The sequence below is a fragment of the Camelus bactrianus genome, chromosome 13 (genome assembly GCF_048773025.1).
Source record: "Camelus bactrianus isolate YW-2024 breed Bactrian camel chromosome 13, ASM4877302v1, whole genome shotgun sequence".
Lineage (NCBI taxonomy): Eukaryota > Metazoa > Chordata > Mammalia > Artiodactyla > Camelidae > Camelus > Camelus bactrianus.
The window spans coordinates 68785734-68807308 of record NC_133551.1 but is presented as its reverse complement, the minus strand read 5'-3'; the positions used below and the strand labels follow the sequence as shown (position 1 = coordinate 68807308).

General features: G+C 58.6%; 2 protein-coding genes across 5 annotated transcripts; one reads left to right on the top strand and one right to left on the bottom strand.

The window, feature by feature from the left end:
- Positions 1–1492: 1492 nt before the first annotated feature.
- On the bottom strand, positions 1493–4647 carry HSPB7 (heat shock protein family B (small) member 7). Its single transcript, XM_010957484.3, has 3 exons — positions 4350–4647; positions 3612–3745; positions 1493–2350 (listed from the first exon to the last, which is right to left on the bottom strand). The coding sequence occupies exons 1-3, from the start codon at positions 4549–4551 to the stop codon at positions 2171–2173; spliced, it is 516 nt and encodes a 171-aa protein (XP_010955786.1). The 5' UTR covers positions 4552–4647; the 3' UTR covers positions 1493–2170.
- Positions 4648–8587: 3940 nt separating this feature from the next.
- LOC105070932 (chloride channel protein ClC-Ka) lies at positions 8588–21157 on the top strand. Of its 4 annotated transcripts, none has more exons than XM_010957483.3 (20): positions 8589–8707; positions 9212–9393; positions 10092–10220; positions 10999–11127; positions 11724–11863; positions 12235–12312; positions 12414–12492; positions 13038–13163; positions 13524–13608; positions 13725–13826; positions 14487–14571; positions 14815–14988; positions 15443–15512; positions 15681–15791; positions 16155–16368; positions 17279–17412; positions 19192–19280; positions 19444–19524; positions 20266–20352; positions 20702–21157. In XM_010957483.3, exons 2-20 carry the CDS (start codon positions 9294–9296, stop codon positions 20747–20749), a joined length of 2061 nt encoding a protein of 686 aa, XP_010955785.2. In that variant the 5' UTR covers positions 8589–8707; positions 9212–9293; the 3' UTR covers positions 20750–21157. The 4 variants fall into 4 exon arrangements, with proteins under 4 accessions (XP_074233447.1, XP_010955785.2, XP_010955784.2 ...); XM_010957482.3 differs by having other exon boundaries at positions 19441–19524; XM_074377345.1 differs by lacking the exon at positions 8589–8707 and adding an exon at positions 8986–9007 and having other exon boundaries at positions 19441–19524.
- Positions 21158–21575: the final 418 nt, after the last annotated feature.

Below are 21575 nucleotides of genomic sequence, written 5' to 3'. Positions count from 1 at the left end.
TCCTTTGGTGTGCGGCTACACTGGGGAGCGCCTGGCACTCTGATTTCAGTAGCACCTGATGGTGTGTTTGGGGTGTGTGTGTAGGTACCTCCAAGAGCACTCCCTGAACTAGTCAGCTGCCCAGCCAGATTCCAGCCAGGCTTTGCCCCTGGGACTGTGTGATCCTAGGAGAGTCACTCAGCCTCTCTGGTCCTCAGAACTCATCTGGTACAAGATAGGCTTCAAGAGGGCAGGCAACCCAGTGCAGCTGGCCCATCTTTTGGTGTCCCTGTGCCTGGGACAATGCCTGGTAGGCAGTAGCGGGGGCTGGCGGTTGGAAGAGAAGGTGATGCAAAGTTTTTCATGGACATAGTTCCCGGATTACTGCCCAACTGGGTCTGGGAGCCAAGGCAGGTGACCAGTGGGCACCCACATTTCTGTGAGGTCTTTAGCTACCACCTCTGCCCCCAAATCTCAAGAAAGGTGTGTATGTTTACCCTGGGTCTTCCCACTCCTGCTGCCTCCAGCCTCACCCCGAGTCTGAGAACTTCAGGCAGTGGTCTCCAGAAGTCCGTGATTCTGTTGTTTATTGTGTGTGCAGTGTACAATGCCAGGACTATCCCATGCCCCCCACCAGTCATCCCCTAAGGGCCACAGAATGGCACAGGTGAGAGGCCACCTTGCAGAACACTGACCCAAGATGTGCCAGGGGCCAAAGCTGGCCCTGCCACTTGCCCCAGGGGCCCTGACTAACTGTGAACCACCTTTCCCCCTCACCCCTGCTTCTGTATGACACTGAGCCAGAGTCATGGGGGCAGCTGGGGCTTCCCAGAATGAAGGCTGACTGGAGGCCCTTGCCCTGGACTGGGAAGTAGGAGGGAGCTGGGGTGGAGGCTTCCACCCTCTGATGTGGGCGTTCTCTGGCAGGAAGATGCGTTGGCAAGATGCACAGGCCAAGGGAGGCAGAATGAGGGGAACTACTCCCCACTGCACAGAGGGGTCGGGGAGCAGTTTGAGAGCCACTTCTAATATCCTGGGTTCAAATGCAACAATCAGTAGTTAAGCTGGGCATTCAACTGCTCAGAGACTCAGTGCCCCCACTGATGAAAATGAAGATTGTAAATCTGAGTTTAGAATGTTCTGAATTCTGCTTCAACTACTGGTAATGCTTAGTATTTGAAGGACAAGGATGTGTGTGTGTGTGTGTGTGTGTGTGTGTCTGCATGTGTGGGTGTCTGTGTGTGTTTGGTATACACACATCAAGGCTATAGATTCACAGATTAAAGAGGGGAAGGATGGGGGAGGTGCCTGGCCACAGGGGAAGGTTGGCAAGAAGCTGGGATCCAACCCTTAGGACCCAAAGTCCCATCTACGCTCTGCTTTTTGGGTTACCTGTCTGCAGTGGAGGCAGCCCTGGGAGCTCAGGCCTCTGGGTGGCAGGGAGGTGGACCCACCCTACCCCTCGGCCCAGCGTCACCTGGGGGCATGAGCAGGTAACAGACGGCTCACACAGTTTATCACCAACCAGCTGTATTGGAAAAATCCCATCTATATACAGACACAAGGTAGCTCTGCCCTGGCACAGCTGGCAGGATGTGGCATCTTGTGGGCAGGTGGCCTGGTGGCTGGTTTGGGGCCTGGAGGAAGGCAGAAGGGAGGCTGACCATCACAGCTGTCTCCTTCTGGCCTCCCTGGGCCCCTGGGCAGTTCAGTTTAGATAGGCACCTCTCCTTCTGATGGCCCTCTGCTTCTCCCACTCCCCTTGGCTAAGGGGGTCCCAGGTCCCCAGTGCCCCTGCCCCTGCCCTGCAGAGACTCCAGAGATCAAAGAATTTTGTCTGTCTGTCTGTCTGTCTGTCTGTCCTGCAGATTGTTTGCCCAGAGATCCCACCTGTCCCCATCCCCCTTCCCCAGCATGGGTTCTCTGGGATCTCCCTTTCCTCAATCCAAGCCCTTTATTCTGGATTGACTGGGGCCACAGGTGAGGCAAGGGGGACCCTGACCTGCCCTGAGTAGAGCAGAAGGCCTCATTTGGTGGTGACCCACCTGGGGTCTGGGGAGGGGGTGTCAGGGCCTGGAACCGGGGCTGAGATGTCTTGGATGTTGTTGTGAGGGGGTAAGGAAAACCTCTCTGGTGGGCCAGGGTGGAGAAGATGGGTGAGTCGGGGGAGGGCAGGGGAAGGGGGAGGCCCTCAGATTTTTATCTCCGTCCGGAAGGTCTGCTGGACGTGCTCTGTGTGTGGTTGGCGCCGAGCCCGGATGGTGAGGCTGCCATCCTCCCTCAGAGCCGAGGTCACCGATGTGGGGTCCACGTCCTCTGGCAGTTGGCACTTGTGAGCAAAGGTGTTCATGACGGTGCCGTCAGCTGCCAGCTGGGGAAGGCGTGGTGGGTCAGGGCAGGCTGCCTCCCACCCTTGTCCTGCTCACATCAAGCCACAGTCCCCACTCCCCAGTCTAACCCCAGGTGGACCCCCACACGCTGAGAGGTTCTGCTCTCAGGTACAGAGGCCTGGCAGTGGTGGCCGGGGGCTGGGGGCTATGCAGGAACAGGTACAGAGGTGCTTAGAGGAGCTCCGGTGGGTCTAGTGGGTAGGCTAGGGTTTGGGGGGCAGAACTCAGAGAGGGAGGAGGCTCAGTGGCAGAATCTGGGGCTTCTGAGCAACAAGAAGGTGGCGCAGAGCAGAGCTGAGTCCTCCTGGGTACCCAGATACGCGGGTGTCCACGGCCGGGGCTGGGCCGGCGGCCCCTCCCCCACCACTCAGCCAGCACAGAGTGTCCAGACGAGCTGGGGTGGCTGAGTCACTGGGTAGGGGGGGTGGCAGGGCCGGCACGTGCTGCCCTCTGGTCCTGCTGCCCACAGTCCTTGGCTTCCCTGATGGGGGTGCTCAGCCATCCAACCTCCCATGCTCAGTGGAGGAAGCTGGACCATGGCGGATCCAGAGGGAGCCTTGGGCAGACCCTCTTCTCTAAGGAGCAGCTGTGGCACTGGCCCCCTCCGGGGCAGCATCCCTGTTCAGCCAGGGCCACACCCTCCTCCAGGGTGCAGGCCTTCTGGGAGCTGAGACTCAGAGACCCTAGTGACCCAGTGACCCTGAGACCCGTGGGTGGAGGGAATGCGGGGTTTGAAATGTGTGTGACCCTGGACTTCAGGGCCTCTTCCCAGGCTTGGGCCCAATTCGGGGGTCTCAAGATATGGGCTGGGCCTCTGGGTCCAGGAGGGAAGAGGACTTGAGGCATGTCATGTGGGGGAGCTCCTCCTCCCAGCTGCCCAGGTGAGCCCCCCTACCCACATGCCTGCCTCCCTCAGCCACTCTCTCCCTCCTCTCATCCCATCTTCTCACCTCACCTCCTCAGGTGCCCCCGCCCACCTCCCTCCACCCCTCCTCCAATCCCGGGTGGCTTCCTCAGCTGCCCGTGGCTCCTGAAGAAAGGATCTTGGCGCCTCGGGGCAGAGAGAGGCAGTAATGGGGCTCCTGTGGCCCATGGGCTACAGGAGCAGGAGCTCCAGTTTGTCCCAGGGGGTCGAGGGTACACTGGTCAGGGTGTGGGGTCCCAGGATGGGGCATGGGAGTGAGGACTCTGGGCTGAGGGTACAGGTGTGGAGCCCAGGGTCAGGGCGGAGGGCAGGCTCACCTTCTCAGCTCGCACTTCGATGTGGTTGTTGGAGGTGGTGACAATGATGTCCTCAGGGGAGAAGTCACTCACGTCCACTGCAAACTCATAGGCATCTCCCAGGGTCTTGATGTTGCCTGGCCCCCCGGGACGGGCTGTGGGGAGGGCTGCCATGAGCTGAGCGCAGGGCAGGGTTGTACCCAGAACCCAGGTTTCCGGCTCCTTCTCCTGGGAGAAGGGGCGGCCCCCCAGGCCTGACCTCCCCCTCAGCTGTTGCTCCTAAACCACCCTGCCCCCTCCTCCTCGCTTCTTGCAGCCCACCTTTATCATCATCCAGCCTCACCCACCGGCACAGAGGTGGATAGATCCTCCCTGGCCCCACGTACCAGCCTCTGACACTGTAGGGACCCGCCCCAGGCCTGGAGTGGGGAATGCATCCAGCCCCCTGACCCGTGTAGCTCTCCAGGGCTCCAGTTAAGACCTGGCGGCAGGCCTAATGTGGCCCTTGGCGCCACAGTTGACCCCCAGGCCAGAACTGTTCTTTGGAGGCCCGCCTGTTCTCACAGCCACATCTGTCTCTGTGGCCACATCTGTCCTGGTGGCCACACGTGGCTGCAGCTGTACAGCACCTGTTCCTGGCAGCTCGGGAGCCGCAGCCGTGTTGGGTGGTGGCCTGGCAGCAGTGTCAGCAGGTGTCCCCTCCCTGTGCACCTCCCCTCCCTGTGCACCTCCCCTCCCCATGGACCCCCGAGCACTTGCCTGGGAAGGCCAGGGGCTCCGAGTGGGGCCGCATGAAGCTGCCAAAATCCTCAGAAAACATGCTCAAGGCCTTCTCCATGGGTGGGTCCTGGGCTGGGAGGGCGCGGGAGGCCGAGGAGGAGGCCGAGGAGGACGAGGAGGAGGAGGAAGAGGAATGGAAGCTTCTCTCCGCTCTGAAGGTGGAGGATGTCCTGTGGCTCATCCACGGCGGGCGGCCGGGCCCTGGCCGGCGGGCAGGGGCGGACAGGAGAGGGTGTGGGCAGCAGCCCTGGGAGAGCGTGCCGGGCCCCGACTGCCGGCGCTTTATAAGGCCCGGCCGTCCCTGGGCGCGGGGCCAGCCCCTTGTCTACTAGCTAAATTTAGTCCTCTCCATGGCCCAGAGGGGGCTGGAAGTCTTCTCCCGTGAGACGGCCCTGCTGACAGCCCAACACAGGCAGGCCGAGCTCACCTCCCGGCATTCCAGGCTGATAACTCCCAGCCCCGAGGCCTCCGCACTGCAATAGGGTGGGGGCCCATCACGTCCCCTTGCCCTCAGACCCCTGTGCCCACCCCAGGACCTTGTGCCTGTGGTGTTCCTATGTCTCTGTCTCCCCCATCAGCCTGAGGCTAAGGACTGTGCCACCCTGTCAGATTGCAAGCTCCTTGAGGTCAGGGTTTTCTCTCTCTCCTGTCCCCTCTCCCCTGAAGTTCCAGCCCTTGGTAAGAGGGACCTGGGTGGTGAGTGATCAGGAGGCCCAAGCCCCCTAGCTCTGGGGAGGGCAGGGGATGCAAGGTCAAGAGGTCGGGGGTTTGGGGAGGCCCCCCACCTGCTGGACCCCTCCGTGAGGTGAGGGGTTCCTTCCCTTAGAGCAGATAATGTTCACAGCCATCTCTTAGGAAGGACTGAGACAGCCCTGGAAGAGGGGACAGAATGTGCAGCTGTTTGCCTGCCAGCTCCCACAGGGAACCCAGGTTTCATGCTTGCCTTCCCACTGACTCTGGAACATTTGGGGACCCAAGAGGAGAAAGCTGAGGCCGGGCTGGGGGTTGGGATTGGACTCAGGGGAAGAGAGCAGCTCATTTAGTAATGGTCCTTAACGATATAGAAGGTTATGTTCCCAGAAACCGTCTGCTTCACCTCCGGCTCAAAGGAGATGCCGGGATGGCCGCGGGCAGGGTTTCAGTTAGAGGTAAAGGAGAATTCCACGAGACAGTTGTTCTAGCTCTGACTTCTGAGGCGCCTGCAGGGCACAGGCTTCCGGCTGTGAGCTTTCCAGCATGGCCTCATTTGATCCCCACATGGCTGGGAAGGAGATAGTAATCCCATTTTAGAGACAGAGAAATGGAGCCTCACAGAGAGCCTGGGGCTGGCACGTGGGTAAGTGCAGAGCTGGGATTGGAACCCAGATGTGTCTGATCCAAACCCTCCAGGGGGCCAGGGTGACCTGAACATTCGTGGAAGGAGACAGGTTGGCCCAGAACACCCTGAGGAGCCCCTCTCTGCCCACCCACGGCTCAGCAGAGCCAGGACTGACATCCTGCAGGACCAGGAGGTGAAGCAGGGCAAGGCCGTTCTGAGAGGCTCGCGGGCCCCCTGCTGCCCAGGTTGCAGTGTGGGCCTCTGCTCTCCTCTCCAGACCCTGCCCTTCCTAACCAGATCAGCTCTGGTTCCTCCTCCCCCATGGAGGCTTCTCTGATGGCTGCAGCCCACGCAAGGGATCCTGCCCAGATGCCTGCTGTACTGACTGTCTTTGCCCCCCACCCCCAGAGTGTGACATGGTCTTCCTGTGTCCTCTGCTGTGTCCTCTCTCCCGTCAGAGTGGCAGCTCCCCTGGGGCAGGGGTTCGCCTGTCTCCCCATTAGATTGGGGTCTTCTGAAGGTGGGGACTGTTTCCCTTTCCTCTGGCTCCCACAGAACTTCATACTTGGGGGGCTCCATTTGCAGAGGTGATCACTGGTCCATAAACTGGGGCGAGGGTGGTGGCTGGAGCAAGAGGGGCCTGTCTCTCCAGTGGATATTCCTGCATGGCTTGTGTCACACATCCTGACCGAGGGGGTTCTAGTAGGACTGCCAGGAAGTTACAAGCACTGAGGAGAGACGGAAAGAAGGTGGGGGTGGGGGGTGGGGGGCCCAGAAGCCTGCCACCCGCCAGGGTAACAGGAGCCAGTGGCTAAATGCAGACACACTGTCATGGTACTGAGAGCCTGAGTCACTGCTCCTGGACGTCAGATCTCATTACCCACCCCCGCCCACCATCCCTGCCCCCCCCTTCTCTCCATCCCTGAGGCGTCACCCACACATGCACTGCATCCACTGGCTTCAGTGGCCAAGAGGGACCCTGAAAGGTCATCAAGGCCATTCCCCTGTCTCTGTGCATGTCTCTCCCTTCAGATCCCTGGGCAGAAGGTGCTTCAGAGATGACCCAATGCCTTGAACCTCAGACCTAGGGGCATCCCAGTCACTTGAAGGAACTTTTAACAAACACACACTTTTCCCATGTACCCCAAGATTCTGACTTGGGGTCTTGGGAAAGGACCAGGAATCTGCTCCCATCAGACCCTCTTCTCAGCCAGCCCACAGGCTGGTGCTAGGAACCACTCATCACTCAGCAGGTATCACTGCTCTCACCCTTCACTGCTTGATGCAGAAGAGGGAGAAGTTGGGGGCTGGCAGGTGGGGGAAACGGCTTTGGCAGGGACTTGCCACCAGCACCGGGTCCCTATGCTGCCCTCTTCCCAATTTCCGGGTGCTCCCAGTGCTGGGGGGTGAGGGTGTGGACATGCGGTGCTGAGTGGCTGGCCAGTGCCGGCTGTGAATTATAGCCAGCTGCCCGAGACCAGAGATTGGGGTTTGGGATGTCAACAGGATGGTCGGTTATCCTGTTACTGTACACAGGTTGGTGTAGCCAAGGCAACAGTGGGCCCAGGTCCATGCACAGCAGCAAGCCCCCACCCCACCTCTCACAACACACACATGCTCCTATTTTGTTTGGGTTTTGTTTATATCTTTTTTTTTTTTCCCACATGCTCCTAGTTTGGATTGACATGGCCTGACATCTAGAGGCAGAGGATGGCTCAGGGTCTCAGGATTTTAACAAGTCATTGAAGGGCCACAGTGATTTTCAGAAGCGGGGCTTTTTCTGGAAGTCGAGGGAGGGGGTTGTCCCAGATCTCTTACCAAAATCTTCTAAAAGTGACATCAGATACAAATCCTCTGCTTGTGCCCAAACCTTGGCCCTGAATGATTAAGCCATAGGAGCTGGAGGAGCTCCGGGCAGAGGAAGAGCCACAGAGTCTAGGTCTGGGTTCAGCCTTTGCTGTGTGACCTTAGCTGAGCAACTGCACCTCTCTGATCCTCCATGTATCATCTGCAAAACGGTGCTGCTGTCTCCGATCCAGAAAGGGGCAGGGAGGATGAACAGGGTACCAGATGTTATGTGCACATTCCTACCCTCTGTTGAGGTGGGACAAGTCTGTGGCATTTACCCAGAAGCCCCAAGCAATGCCACTGCCTCTTGGGTGCTGTGATTTGAGAGGCAATTTTCTGAGATTGGAGGGTCTGGACATGAGGATCTAGTCCAAGTTCCTCGGCAGCCCCAGCAATTCCCTGCCCCTGCTCAAGCTTGTCCGCCTCCTCTCCACCTCTGAGCAAGGCAGGTCATTGAGGCAGGAACTTGGAGTAGGGTGCAAGCTTTGGAACCAGGCAAGCCTGGGTGGAAATCTCAGCTTTGTCCCTCGGCCTCTGTGACCTTGGGCAAGCAGTTTCACCTCTCTGAGACTCTGTTTCTTTAAAATGGGCTAATACTGCCTGCCTCGTTGGGTTCCCATGAGCACGCACCAATCTGGAGGATGATTGAGCACAGTGCCTGGCATGTAACAAGGGTGTGGTTATGGCAGTGCTCCTCGTCTATGAGTCCTTCCTCCCATTCCATTGGTTTCCCCCTCTCCCTTCTCTGCTATTTTAAACCCCTCCCATGCCCAGCTCTGAGAATCTGGGGCCCTGACCTTCAGCCCCTGCAGGTGACCCCTCACCATCCTGCTGTGTCATGAGCTTCCCCCTCCCAGGGCCTGTGTACCCCGGCCTGCAGCTCAGTTGGGTACCACCTGCCTCTGTGTGGCTCTGGTGGGTCGGGGGAGCCCCTGCCCCCGATCCCTCTTGGCTGCTCTGACCTGTACCGCTCAGCTGGCTGGGGCAGTTCCAGTTGGTTTGTCAAGGACATTCTTAATGGCCAGGGTAAACCCCGGCGGGGCGCAGAGGAGGGGGGGCCAGGATGTTGATTGGTGGAACACACACCTGTCCAGGTGCACCTGAGCTGGGAGCAAAGGAGTCTCTGTCAGAGGAGGGCTGGCTGGGGCCACAGCAGAGCGGACTGACGGAGGTGAGGGGCCGCCGGGTGCAAAGCTGGGGCAGGGACTTGGATGGAACCTGCCTGGGCCGGGGCAGGGCAGGCAGCACAGGACCAGGAGGCTGGGGGGCAGGGAGCCAGCATCTCCTTTGCCTCACAGGCTCTCCTTCTGGTGCTGGGGTTTTCCTGATTCTGTGGCCTGATCTGAGGGAGAGGGGGGTCCGGGATGGGCATGGGGAGTCAGAGCGGTCCATAGGGACCCCACAGGGAGACAGTGACTCCCCTGGGCAGAGACTGCTCTGAGCAGTGGAAGCAGCCAAGCTTCCTGGGAGGGTAGGAGCAGTGGCCACAGGAGGGGGAAGGGGGCTCTGAGCCTGGGGTCCTTCCTTGATCAGTCTGCTGCTGAACATGGAGGGGACACTAGGAACCCCACACCCTGACCCAGAACATTAGCACTCTCAGTGACACCCCCTCAGGAATGAGGACACACCAGACTTCTGATCCCTCCTGAAAATGCCACCTTTCCTTTCTATCCAGGAAGTAGATTTTGGAAGGGCCCAGCGGGTGTTGGAGCAGCTCACCAAGGATCCACCTGCCTGTCCACTCCCTTAGGGACCTGATGGAGGAGCTGGTAGGGCTTCGTGAGGGCTCTTCGGGGAACCCTGTGACTCTTCAGGAGTTATGGGGCCCGTGTCCCCGCATCCGCCGAGGCATCCAAGGTGAGACTTAGGGTCCCTTCCTCTCCCTGTCGAAGACCCCTTGGGCCGTCACCCTACCCAGGCCTCCCTCCCCACCCACCTTGGAGCCCAAGAGCTGCCCTCCCCCTTCCACTTGCCCAGAGTCTCCTGGATGGCAGAGAGGGAGGGGACCTGTCTGCCTGTCTATGGCTCAGACGGGATAGATGTCTGCCCTCTGCCTTTTGGGAAGGCAGCCCCTAGGCTTGATTACGGTGCCAGGGGACTTGCTAGGGGCCCAGCGGGTGCTCTCTGGCCTGACACCAGGACTCCCCCCCAGGTCCTGGGACGGCACAGCAGTCTCTGTATACTCTCCCGTTCTCTAAGCTACAGACCCCGCAGGGGTACTGGAGAAAGTGTAGCTCCCAGCACCCCCTCCACACCCTGCCCCCTTGGCCATTCTTCCATAGGAACCGCAGTAAGGGCAGGGCTGGGGAGGGAGGGAGGCTCAAAGGCTCCCTCCTGGTGGGGCCAATAGGCCTGGCATCCGCTGTGCTGCCTTCACTTGCCGCAAATCCTGCTGCCCTCACATGGGGCACAGCCCCACCCCTGCTTCTCTGGACTCGAATGCCTGCCCTAGCCCCACACAGCCCCCACCCTCTCTGCCTGGAGCCTAAGCAGGCCTCCGGGGAAGGCGCTGCCCCCACCCGGCTCAGGGCTGTGACTCAGTGCCCCTGCCGCAGATGGCCTGGAGTGGCTGAAGGAGAAGCTGTTCCGCGTGGGTGAGGACTGGTACTTCCTGACAACCCTCGGGGTGCTCATGGCCCTGATCAGCTACGCCATGAGTTTTGCCGTCGGGCGTGTGGTCCGAGGTAACCCATCCCGGGCATGCACGCCTGCTCTGGACCCGGACTTCCAAGCACGCTCTCAGGATGCCAGATGGGCCGTCGGGTGCAGCGGGGGTGGGGGGGGAGGAGGCCTGGATCTGGTCCTGGCTTTGCTCTTGACTTGCTGTGTGACCCTGGGCAGGCTCCTGCCCCTCTGTGGGCCTCAGTTTCCTCAACTGCACAATGAGTGAGAGGGAGAAAATGTTCCCAAGGGCCCTTTATCCTCTGAGCTCAGTGCCCACTGCTTCCTGCCGCCCCGGCTCCTTCTCCTCCCTCCTTGCTCTCAGCTCAGTACCTCTGGGGGAGGGCACTATGTCCCCCAGGCATAGAACATCCTTTCCCCCTGCTTCAGCAGGCTCTCTCCACCCTGAGGCCTCCCTGGAAGAGGGGATGTGGGGCAGGAAGGGTCTAACATACCTTCTCTGGGAGACTCACTCAGGAAGTCATCGTGAGGACCCGCTGTGCACCAGACATCCTTTGAGGTGCTTTCTCACAATGACCCTGTTAGGGAAGTACCATCACTAGCCCATTTGACAGACAGGGAAACAGAGGCTCAGAGAGGTTGAGTCGCTTGTGCAAGGTCACTCAGCTAGGGAGCGGCAACACCAGGCTTGGGATCCATTCCCAAGCCTCCTCTTGGGAATATGCCATTCCCTGGCTGCCCTGAGCTACCCCTCTCTGAACCTCCGTTTCCTGGCGAGCAAGTGGGCTCCCGAGGGCTGCAGAGCCCATGGACCGCTCCCTGACTCCTGGCTGTCCCCAGCGCACAAGTGGCTGTACCGGGAGATTGGGGACAGCCACCTACTCCGGTATCTCTCCTGGACGATGTACCCCGTGGCCCTGGTCTCCTTCTCCTCGGGTTTCTCCCAGAGCATCACGCCCTTCTCAGGAGGTAAGCCCCGTTATCACTCCGTTTGCCGGTGTGCCTTGCCTTGCGGTGCCCACTGGCCAAACCCTTTCCCTACCCTGTGGGGCTCCTGATGTGGAGAAGCAGGAAGCAGTAACCCTGTTTCACAGCCAAAGAAGCCAGGCTCAGAGGAGTCGTGTCACTTGCCTGAGGTCACACAGTGAGAAGGCCAGACATTGACTCTTGGGTCCCTGGGGGCTCGGCTGCCTCTCTGAGTGCTCCTCTGGGCTGGTGCCTTGGTTCCCTAGGGAGGAGCTCAGAAGGGGAACTTTCAGCTCTGCCTCCAGCCACAGGCCAGCAGAGGGGAGCTGAGGGGCCTGAGATTCATCCAGGTGGCCCAAGATTCTCTCCTGGGTTCCCCCACCCTGTCATAGCTGTCTGCCAGGTGCAGCTGGAAGAACGTGGACAGTTCACATCCCCTCTCTGACCCTCATCTGCGAAATGAGTTTGCAGATCCTAACTCACAGGATTTAGGAGACCTGACAAGATCATGATGTGAAACACCGTGCAGGATAAAGTGTTAAGGGCTAATCTAGAGATTGTCCCTCCTCTTGTCCCCTGCCCGTCCATCCCCTGCCAAGGATCTGGAATTCCGGAGCTGAAGACAATCTTGTCGGGTGTGGTCTTGGAGGACTACCTGGATATCAAGAACTTTGGGGCCAAGGTGGTGGGTCTCACATGCACCCTGGCCACTGGCAGCACCCTCTTCCTGGGCAAAGTGGTATGTTTGGGCATCAGAGTACCCCACCCCACCCCACCCCACCCTCCTGCCCCCTCTGCTGTTTCCCCATCACCCCACTGAAGCTGGGTCAGTGGGGACTCAGGCCAGTGCCTGCACTGGGGAGCTCAGTCTTGGGGAGGAGGCAGGCCAGGTCCTCAGAGTGTGACAAGAGCCAGGAGAATGGAGGATAAGGGTACAGGTACGGGTACAGGTACGGTTTCAGGTACAGGTGGGGAAGCCACTGCTGTCTCTGGATGAGTCTCCCTCTGCCCCTCAACCCTGGGTCCCAAGGGAAGGAGGGGGAGGAGCAAGGGCCCCTGCAGCCCCCACGAGGTGAGCCCTGTGCCCTGTGCCCATTCCTCCTCTGGCAGGGCCCCTTCGTGCACCTGTCTGTGATGATCGCTGCCTACCTGGGCCGCCTGCGCACCAAAGCCAAAGGGGAGTCAGAGGTAAGGGGCTCAGGCCCCTCCCCGCACCACTGGGGGAATGGGAGGGAAGGGAGGGGAGGGCGAGGGCTGACTCTGAGCCTGGGACTCTGGGATCCCCCCAGAACAAGAACAAGCAGAACGAAATGCTGGTGGCTGCAGCGACGGTGGGCGTGGCCACGGTGTTCGCAGCGCCCTTCAGCGGTGAGAGCCTCCCCCATGACCCCACCACCACCACTCCCACACATCCCTCCGGTCCCCTGGTCCCCTGGTCCCCTGGCGTGGTCAGACTGACCAGCTCGGTCCTCTGTACAGCACAGGTACCCGGAGGGAGGTTGTGGGCTAATCCAGTCTCAGTTCTTAACTTCAGTCTTACTGGGAGGGCACAGCCAGCCCAGGGTGGGGATGGGGCTGAAGGTCGAGAAGCTTCACTGTTACATCAGACAGACTTGGGTTAGAAACCCAGCTCCCCTGTGTGACCCTGGGTTGGTGACTTCAGCTCTCAGCCTCATTTCCTCATCTGTGAAATGGAGGTTGTAATCGTCCCCATCCCACAGGCTGTGGTCAGGGTTGAGATGGCCGAGAGGAGCAGGTACAGGTGTGTTCACTGGGCAGGGGGCTCCCGCCCTGCCCTCCCCTCACTTCAGCTCAGGACCAAAGAGATGGGGCTGTGGGAGAGCAGGACGGGAGAGGCCAGGGGCTGGGATGGGCGTTGGGGGATGTCTGTCTAAGCTCAGCGTCGCCCCCAGGCATCCTGTTCAGCATCGAGGTCATGTCTTCCCACTTCTCCGTCTGGGATTACTGGAGGGGCTTCTTCGCTGCCACCTGCGGGGCCTTCATGTTCCGCCTCCTGGCCGTCTTCAACAGCGAGCAGGGTGACTCCCCACTGGACCTCCTGACCCCCACCCTGCCTCCCCTCTTTCTTCCCTTTTCCTTCCTCTTCCTCCTCCCATGTCTTCTTTTGTCTCCCCTCTTCTTCCTCTTCCTTCCCCGACTCCTTCTAGGAGTCTAGAAGGGAGCTGAGCTGTATTTGGCATGGAGGATGGGGGCCCAGAGGTGAGAAGGGACGAAGCCAGTCAGAGAGGAAGAGCCCAGGTGGTGGAGTCTAAAATGTCCAGAGAAGGGGGTTCCGGAGCAGACCTGGCACTCCCGCCACCCCTTCCTGGTGATTCTGAGCCTCGGGTTTGACTAGGGTAGAAGTGTGCTCCCTGATCCCCACTCCCTTCCTTTCCCAGAGACCATCACCTCGCTCTACAAGACCAATTTCCGGGTGGATGTCCCCTTCGACCTGCCAGAGATTTTCTTTTTTGTGGCGCTGGGGTGAGTGGGTTCCATGGGCCCCCCGAGAGCCCATCTGGGGGCCTCCCCCAGCCTGAACTGCTGCCCTCGGTTCTGAAGACGGGCTCTGGACTCCCCTCCCCCTCTCCTCCCTGCAGGGCCATCTGTGGCATCCTGAGCTGTGCTTACCTCTTCTGTCAGCGGATGTTTCTTGGCTTTGTCAAGACCAACCAGGTCTTCTCCAAGCTGCTGGCCACCAGGTGGGCTCTGACAGGGGCTGGGGGACCTTTCAGGGAGGCCATCCCAGACTCTCAGCCTCCTGAGCCTGCGACTACCTTATGTACAGAGAGAGCCCCACCCCTTGACTGCACCCCCATCCTCCTACTGAGTCCCCCAACTTCCCTAGCCCACACCCCATTTCTGGAGCCCCCTTCCCCTCACTAACACCCCTGCCCAGGTCCCCTCAGTTGCTGCTCTCCCAGCTTACTGGGCTACCAACCCCAACATTTGACCCCTACCCCTCCTGAGTCCTCCCTCACTAACCTCCCACCCCTTCACTGAACCCCCTACCAAGCCCTGGACCACTTACTGAGCCCCCTTTCCTCCCAACCTTGTCTGCCCCTTGACATCGGCATTTCAGAGCCAGCCCCGCCGTGCCCTGGCCAGCCCTGCCCTGGCCCCACCTGCCTGGCTGGGCAGCCCTCCTCTGATCCACACTATCCTCTCAGCCCTGCCCCCTTGTTTCCGGAGTGGTGTGGGCCAAACCCCCCATGTCCCCTGCTCCTGTCCCCCCTCCTCCCGTTCCTGCCTCAGTGTCAGCCCCTGGGATAGTGGGACCTGCTCTTGCCCGATTTTGCCCTCCATGGGGTTGGGGGGGAGAGGAGGGCCGGCACTGGAGCTGACTGCCCCACCCCCAACAGCAAGCCTCTGTATTCAGCGCTGGCGGCCTGGGTTCTCGCCTCCATCACCTACCCGCCGGGCGTGGGCCGCTTCATGGCTTCTCGGGTAAGGGGTGCTGAACTGGGGGGGACCAGAGGAGGGAATGCCCAGCGTTGTCCACTCTGTGTCTGTCATCTCCCTCAGCCCCACCACACCTATAAGGACATGCCCGTGTGACACTTTCCAGATGAGGCGGCTGCAGCTCTGGGAGGGGCAGGGGAGGACTGGAGGCAGGATTGGGCAGTGAGGAGGTGGCAGGGGACTGCGGCCCAGCCCTCACGCAGAGCCCCGACCTGCCCCTGGCTCCAGCTGTCCATGAAGGAGCACCTGGACTCACTATTTGACAACAACTCATGGGCGCTGATGACCCGGAACTCATCCCCACCCTGGCCCACAGAGCCCGACCCCCAGAACCTGTGGTTCGAATGGTACCATCCACAGTTCACCATCTTTGGGACCCTCACCTTCTTCCTGGTGATGAAGGTGGGTACCCTGGGGCCCCCAAGGGTGTGCACAGAGCCAAGATCAGCCTTCAGTGGGATGGGGGTCCCTCCCCACGGCATGTAGCACAGGGCCAGGGCCTTCATCCAGACTCCGTGACCTGACCTCTGCTACTGTGTGGTCTTGAGCAAGTTGCTTCAGCCCTCTGAGCCTCGGTTTCCTCATCTTTAAAATGGGGTAGTTACTGTGCCTACAGCAAAGGAAGATTGAGAGGGAAGAAAAGAAAGTCCCTGGCACAGCACCAGGCACCCAGTAGGCACTTCATCAGAGTGGGGTTCCCTCCCCTGGCCACGCCTTCCCTCACACCAGACACTGGTGATGGGTGTGTGCCCAGGCCTTCTCCCCTCACCAGGAAGCTCCCATGTCCGGCCTCTCCCTTGCCCACTCCTGTCCAGCTGCCTCTAACCTCTGCCCGCTGGGTTCCCTCCACCCACAGTTCTGGATGCTGATTCTGGCCACCACAATCCCCATGCCCGCTGGCTACTTCATGCCCATATTCATCTTGGGTGAGTCTGGGTCTTGCGGGTCTGAGAGGATCAGGGTTATTGGGGCAGGGCCATGGCTCCTGGTCCACCCACCTCCCCAGGATGGTACTGAGGTTGGTCACCAGGGATGGAGGGCTGTAGGGACGGGTTCAGCCTGGTTCCCTGTCCTCATCCTAAGTCTGTGGCCAGGAGCTGCCATCGGGCGCCTCATCGGGGAGGCCCTCTCTCTTGCCTTTCCAGAAGGCATTGTGGCCGGAGGGGTCACCAACCCCATCATGCCTGGGGGGTATGCCCTGGCAGGTGAGTAGACCGAGTTCCTGGGTAGTCATGGTGGGGCTGGGCTGGACCTGGAGACTCAGCCAGTAGTTCTGCAGGGCACAGGGAGGTCATTAGCCTCCCACTGAGCCCCACCCCCTAAGCCCCATGATTCTAGCTCCTGTCTTGTCCCTGGTCCCCCATCCTCTCCCTTACTTCACCAAGCTAAGACAGGATGCTCCTCTCTCCCTCACCAAGCCCAGGCACAGGGGCCCTTCCAACAGTGACCAGTGTATGGCCTCTAGATAATTCCCACCCTCGCCATAGGCCACAGCCACAGCAGCCTGGCCCTCTGCATGAGGTGGTCCCCTGGCCTGAGCAGTCCCTCCCTGGCCCTGCCCCCTGCAGGGGCTGCGGCTTTCTCAGGAGCTGTGACTCACTCCATCTCCACGGCATTGCTGGCCTTCGAGCTGACTGGCCAGATCGTGCACGCTCTGCCTGTGCTGATGGCGGTGCTGGCAGCCAATGCCATCGCCCAGAGCTGCCAGCCCTCCTTGTACGATGGCACCATCATTGTCAAGAAGCTGCCGTACTTGCCGTGGATCCGGGGCCGAAAGATCAAGTGAGTGGTGTCTGCTTAGGTTGTGGCTGCAGAGGTGATGGTGTTAGGGCGGACTGCGGGTGGAGCCCCCCAAACCCCAGTGACTGACCTTGGGCATGAGTGGGTGTGGGAGCGGCCGACACACAGCTGCTCTCTAGTCTTCATTCTCCCCAGCCCCCTGTGTGACCTTGGGCAAGTCCTGGCCTCCCAAGCCTCAGGGTCCTCAGTCTGTCTTCACAGCAGGAGGACAGACATCGCCCATGTGTTGGAAAGTGGGGTTCAGAGAGGTGTCATGTCTTGCTTCAGGTCAGAGAGTCGGCACCAGCTCTGGGAGGTCCCCACTCCTCCCCCCATTCCTGCTCTGTTGTCCTCACTGGGGCGTTGGGAGCTGGAGGTGGGACTAGAATACTAGAATGGAGATGAGGTTTGAGGTCTTCACTCGACAAGGCAGGGCCAAGCAGCCTCTGTTCCTAGAGAAGCGGGGCTAAGAGGCACTGAGACCTCTGGTCTAAGGCCCGCTTTAGACATGTGACAGCTGCAGCCTTCTCCAGACTCATTCCCTCATCTGTGAAACGGGGGTGGTTACTCCAGTAACTTTTAAACTTTAAAGCTTTTTTTTCCCCCCTTTTTGTCATAGAACTTTTCTTCAAATGAAATTCTCTAGAGAGACAGCTTCTGATAAAACAGACCAAGGTGGAGCTGGTCTAGGAGATAGGGGTCCAGGGCTGGGAATCCAGAGACAGGCCATAGGTGAGCTGGTCTCCAGGTCTCTCCCCACCTTGGGGTGCTAGGAGCTGTTCATCCCAGGAATCTCTTAGTCCCCGCCCATGCTGGAGAACCAGCAAAGCTCCCCCCAGGTACCCCTGCCTCATCCTGGGACCTGGATAACCCCCCACTCCAGGACCTGATGGGAGCACCCCTCTGCCCCCAGCTCTCACTGTGTAACTGTGGAGCACTTCATGAACTGTACCATCACCACGCTGGCCAAGGACACACCGCTGGAGGAGGTGGTCAAGGTCGTGACCGCCACAGACACAGCCGAGTACCCGCTGGTGGAGAGCACAGGTGCTCAGAAGGAAGCAGTGGAGCATGAGTGGGGAGGGGGTGTTCCCTAGACCTTCTTCTTGGACCTGGGAGGGTCAGGCCCAGGAAAGGGTGAGAAGGGCATTGTACTTGCCAGGCACTTGAATCTGAATCCAGGCTCTGCAGCTGTGTGACCTTGGGCAAGTCACATCACCTCTCTGAGCCTTAGTTTCCTCTTTGGTAAAATGGAGATAATAACCACCCTACCCTGGGGTGCTTGACATGTTTAAATGAGAGATGAGAGGAGGCTTATAAGGCACTCCATGAAAAGCTCTTGGGGTTCTAGAAACCAGGCCTGGTGTGCTTGGGGAGTGGGGGTAGGATGATGGAAACACTACTAGGGTCTCCCAGAAAGCTCCTTCCTTTAGTCTCCCCTTCATGCATTCTCCAGCTGAGTCACCTCCCTCAATCCCTGTTGCCATAAGAAAAACATCTTTTTAGAGAAAAGTGAATGGGAGCCCTTGTTAAAAGACATATAAGCTGAATCTTGGGGGAGGGTCTAGCTAGAGCATTATTTCCCTCTAGGACAAGTACAGTATGGGCGGGAAAGATAAACTGGGGGGAGGGGAGGAGATAGCCATGCCCATGTATGGCCACTGTCAGCCCATATGTCCCTTTTGTGCAAATGAAACAAGATGCACACTTGGCAAGCAGAGCCCAGCTGGATTTTGGTCCCCACTTGCCTTTGGGCAGGTAGCTTGTGTAGTGAGCAACCCGCACAACCGTACAGGTCATCCCCATACCTACCCCAAGAGGCATAAAGCCATTTATGAGCAGCAGAACCGTAGATAAACCCCTTAAGCTCTATGAACTGCAGTTGCCTTATCTGGAAAATAGGGAGTATGGAATTGTCAGAGGTTTTCATTCCAGATGCCAGGCCCTTCTCCCCACCCAAATTGGAACACTTATGACATTATCCCTTAGGACATGCCAAATATTCCATTTGAAGATATCTGCATGTGCATGACCCCTCAAGAAGCCTCACTTCCTGAACAAAGTCTGCTTCTACCCTTAGGGCCACAGGAAGCAAAGAGCTCCCAACCAGCAAAGGCCCAGTGTATGGGACCCTGCTGCTCACCCAAGAAATTGTTGTTGTTGTTTTTTTTTAAGAAATAGTTTTAATTGTGTTTGTGTTTTGTCTTTACTTTTAAGGGGGGAGCATTTATATGTCCAGTTGTAAAGTTTTTAGTTTACTGGACAAGAAGCAAAAATATCAGGCTGTCCCTCAAAACCAAATACCTGCAGACTCCAGTGATACCCTGGAGTGAGGCTTGCCAAGCCCCCAGCACACAGTAGGACTCAGAACATGGTGGCCTTCCAGGTTTATGCCTTCACTGGGCTGAGCCAGATGTGAAACGTCGTGCGGGAAATGAGGGACAAAGCCCAGTCCCGATGCACAGACGTCTTCATGCAGGTGTCCCAGACCTGCTCCTGCCTTGTGGCCCCACCATATGGGGTATCTCAGGGTGAGCAGGTTACCTCCCAGTCCCCTGGCAGCTTTATCCAGCCGCCCTCAGCCACCACTCCTCCATGTCAGAAGCTGAATGACCTTGGGCAAGACAATTAACCTCTCTGTGCCTCTGAGCCTCAGTTTCCTCTTCTGTAAAATGAGTGATAATAGTTTCTGACCCATAGGCTGCTGTAGGTCCCTGAGAGTCATGAGAATGCCCAGAACAGTTCTTGACACATCACAGCTGCCCAGTAAACATTAGTTCCTTTCTCATAATGTGGCTCTCTCCCTCTCTCTCTCCGCCTGTCCAGAGTCTCAGATCCTGGTGGGCACCGTGCGAAGGGCACACTTGGTGCAGGCACTCCAGGCTGAGCCACCCTCCTGGGCTCCAGGACACCAGGTGAGTTCTCATATGGGGTGTCAGGAGGGGCTGGGGAGTCAGTGAGCTGGGTTGTGAAGGGAGTGACCAGCTGGTTGCCTGTAGGGGACTTGGTTTGAGAGGGGCAGTCCTGGGAAGGGGAGGCTGGTCCAGGCCCCCGTAACCCTCCCTCCTTCCCTAGCAGTGTCTCCAGAACATCTTGGCTGAGGGCTGCCCCATAGAGCCAGTGACCCTGAAGCTGTCCCCAGAGACCTCCCTGCACCAGGTACTGGGGGAAATCTGGGCTATGGGCAGACAGGGACTCTGGGATAGAGGAGAACAGCCTCAGAGGGAGACTTGGCTCCAGCTTCCTTGATACGCTGTGTGGCTCTTTGTTCCTCCTGTGCCCGCTTCCTCATCTGCAGGACGGGCAGAGCGGTTCCTGTCCTCTGTCCTTCAATCCCAGGGTTGTTGGGATGATGCAGAGACTAGCGAAGAGGGAGAGCCTGGGGAACAGAAGACTCTGGGTGGAGAGAGACAGTGGTTAAAAGTGCTTTGGATGAAAGCACACGTGGGTTTCAGTTTCAAGTTCACCACATTCTCCCTGTGTGATCTTGGGCAAATTAATCGCTCTGAATGCTGATCCCCTCCCTCTCTGCAAGCACAGAGCCTGGTGCATGGGGTCATGGAGGGACAGAAGCAGGTTGGGGACCTAGGGGTGGCCCCAACCCCTCTGTGCAGGTAGATGATGCTGAGTAACAAGTCCTTTCTACTAGTCCCTTATGTGGACTCTGGTGACCCCTGGTGGTCACATTGGGCATCGCAGGCCCAGGTCTTGGTCTCCACCCACCATCCCAGCCTTCCAGCCCTCCCAGGCTCAGAAATAAGGGGAGTGGGCACCCCTGGGACAGAGCCTGGCCAGGGCCTTCACCTCTGATCAAGCTCCTGGGCTAGGGAGAAACTGAAGCCGGAGGAGTAGGGTGGGCGGCACCTGTCCTCCAGTGTTTCCTAACAACCCCTCCTGCAGGCACATAACCTCTTCCAGCTGTTGAAACTTCAGTCCCTCTTCGTGACGTCTCGGGGCAGAGCTGTGGGCTTCGTGTCTTGGGTGGAGGTACCAGGGTCCAGAGGGTGGAGCAAAGGGGAGGAGCCATGCTTGAGCAGGCTGGGGAGGTGGGGGGCACCAATATCTTCCCATCCAAATTTGGAGGGGCCTTATGGGATTCTGATGAAACCTACTTCCTGGCCCAGAGTGGCCAGTCACTTGGCTCAGGTACCCCTACCTTATTTTGTGGCCAGTGGCCAGCCTTGCCATTCTCTGGGCCTCAATGGTCCCATCTGTGCAATAGGGAGACACCAGTTCTAAAATTTACTCCAGAATCAACCCTTAGGAGACTCAAAGCGTGTTGGAGCATCTACTTTCAATCTCCTCTACATTCTTACTCCTCTGTTCTCTGTTCTAGTTGAAGAAAGCAATTTCCAATCTGACAAACCCTCCGGCCCCAAAGTGAGCCAGCCTGGCAAGATGAAACAAAGGGCCCCTCAGCTGCCCTGGTGAAGGAAACTGGGCAGAGACCCTGCTTCTCTCTCTTATCACAACACACCCCTCCCCTCCAGCCCAGCTCAACTCCTTGGCGAAGCAGGCAGCTAACCTAACACTGAAGAGGGCCCCACAGTCACCATGTCCCTTCTTTGGTGGGACAAGGGCTACATGCCTTGAAGAACAAATTCCACCCTGGACAAAGCTCAGAATGCAAGATAGCAGAAAACCAGCATATGGTGGGTTCTCAATGAAGGCATCAAATTCACAAATGAAGAGCTTAGTATATGCTGTTATCAAGGGCAGGCACAGATGTGCTCTGGGGGCTGTATGACTCCCAACCAGAAGTTCCCAAGAAAAAATAAAGCTGATTCACAGAGCTGCAGTCTGTCCCTTACCTCAGCTTCAAAGGCGTTGACCTTAACTCCTTACCTGCGCCAGCCCTGAGCAAGCTCTTGGCGCCCCCTAATGGTTATGGGGGCATTGCATACCTAGGCCCCTGGTCTCCCACTCCTTATGCCCTGCTTCCTGGCAGGGAGATATGGGGTAGAGTGGGTTCCCCCCAGGTTGTGTGATGCTCGTCCTCATGTATAAGCAGGACCCTGTGCTCCAGTTACCTTCACTCCAGCCTCAGCCTCCTCCTTGGCTGAGCCAGGGTTGACCAACCGGAGTCCCCAGGTATGGCTCCTTGGGCATCCTCCATGGGGACTCTCCTGGCTGCTAGCAGCAGGTTGACCAGCTGTCTGTGTACTAGGGGAAAAGGGCTATCGCCAAAGTCTTTCTAGAGCTTCTCCCAC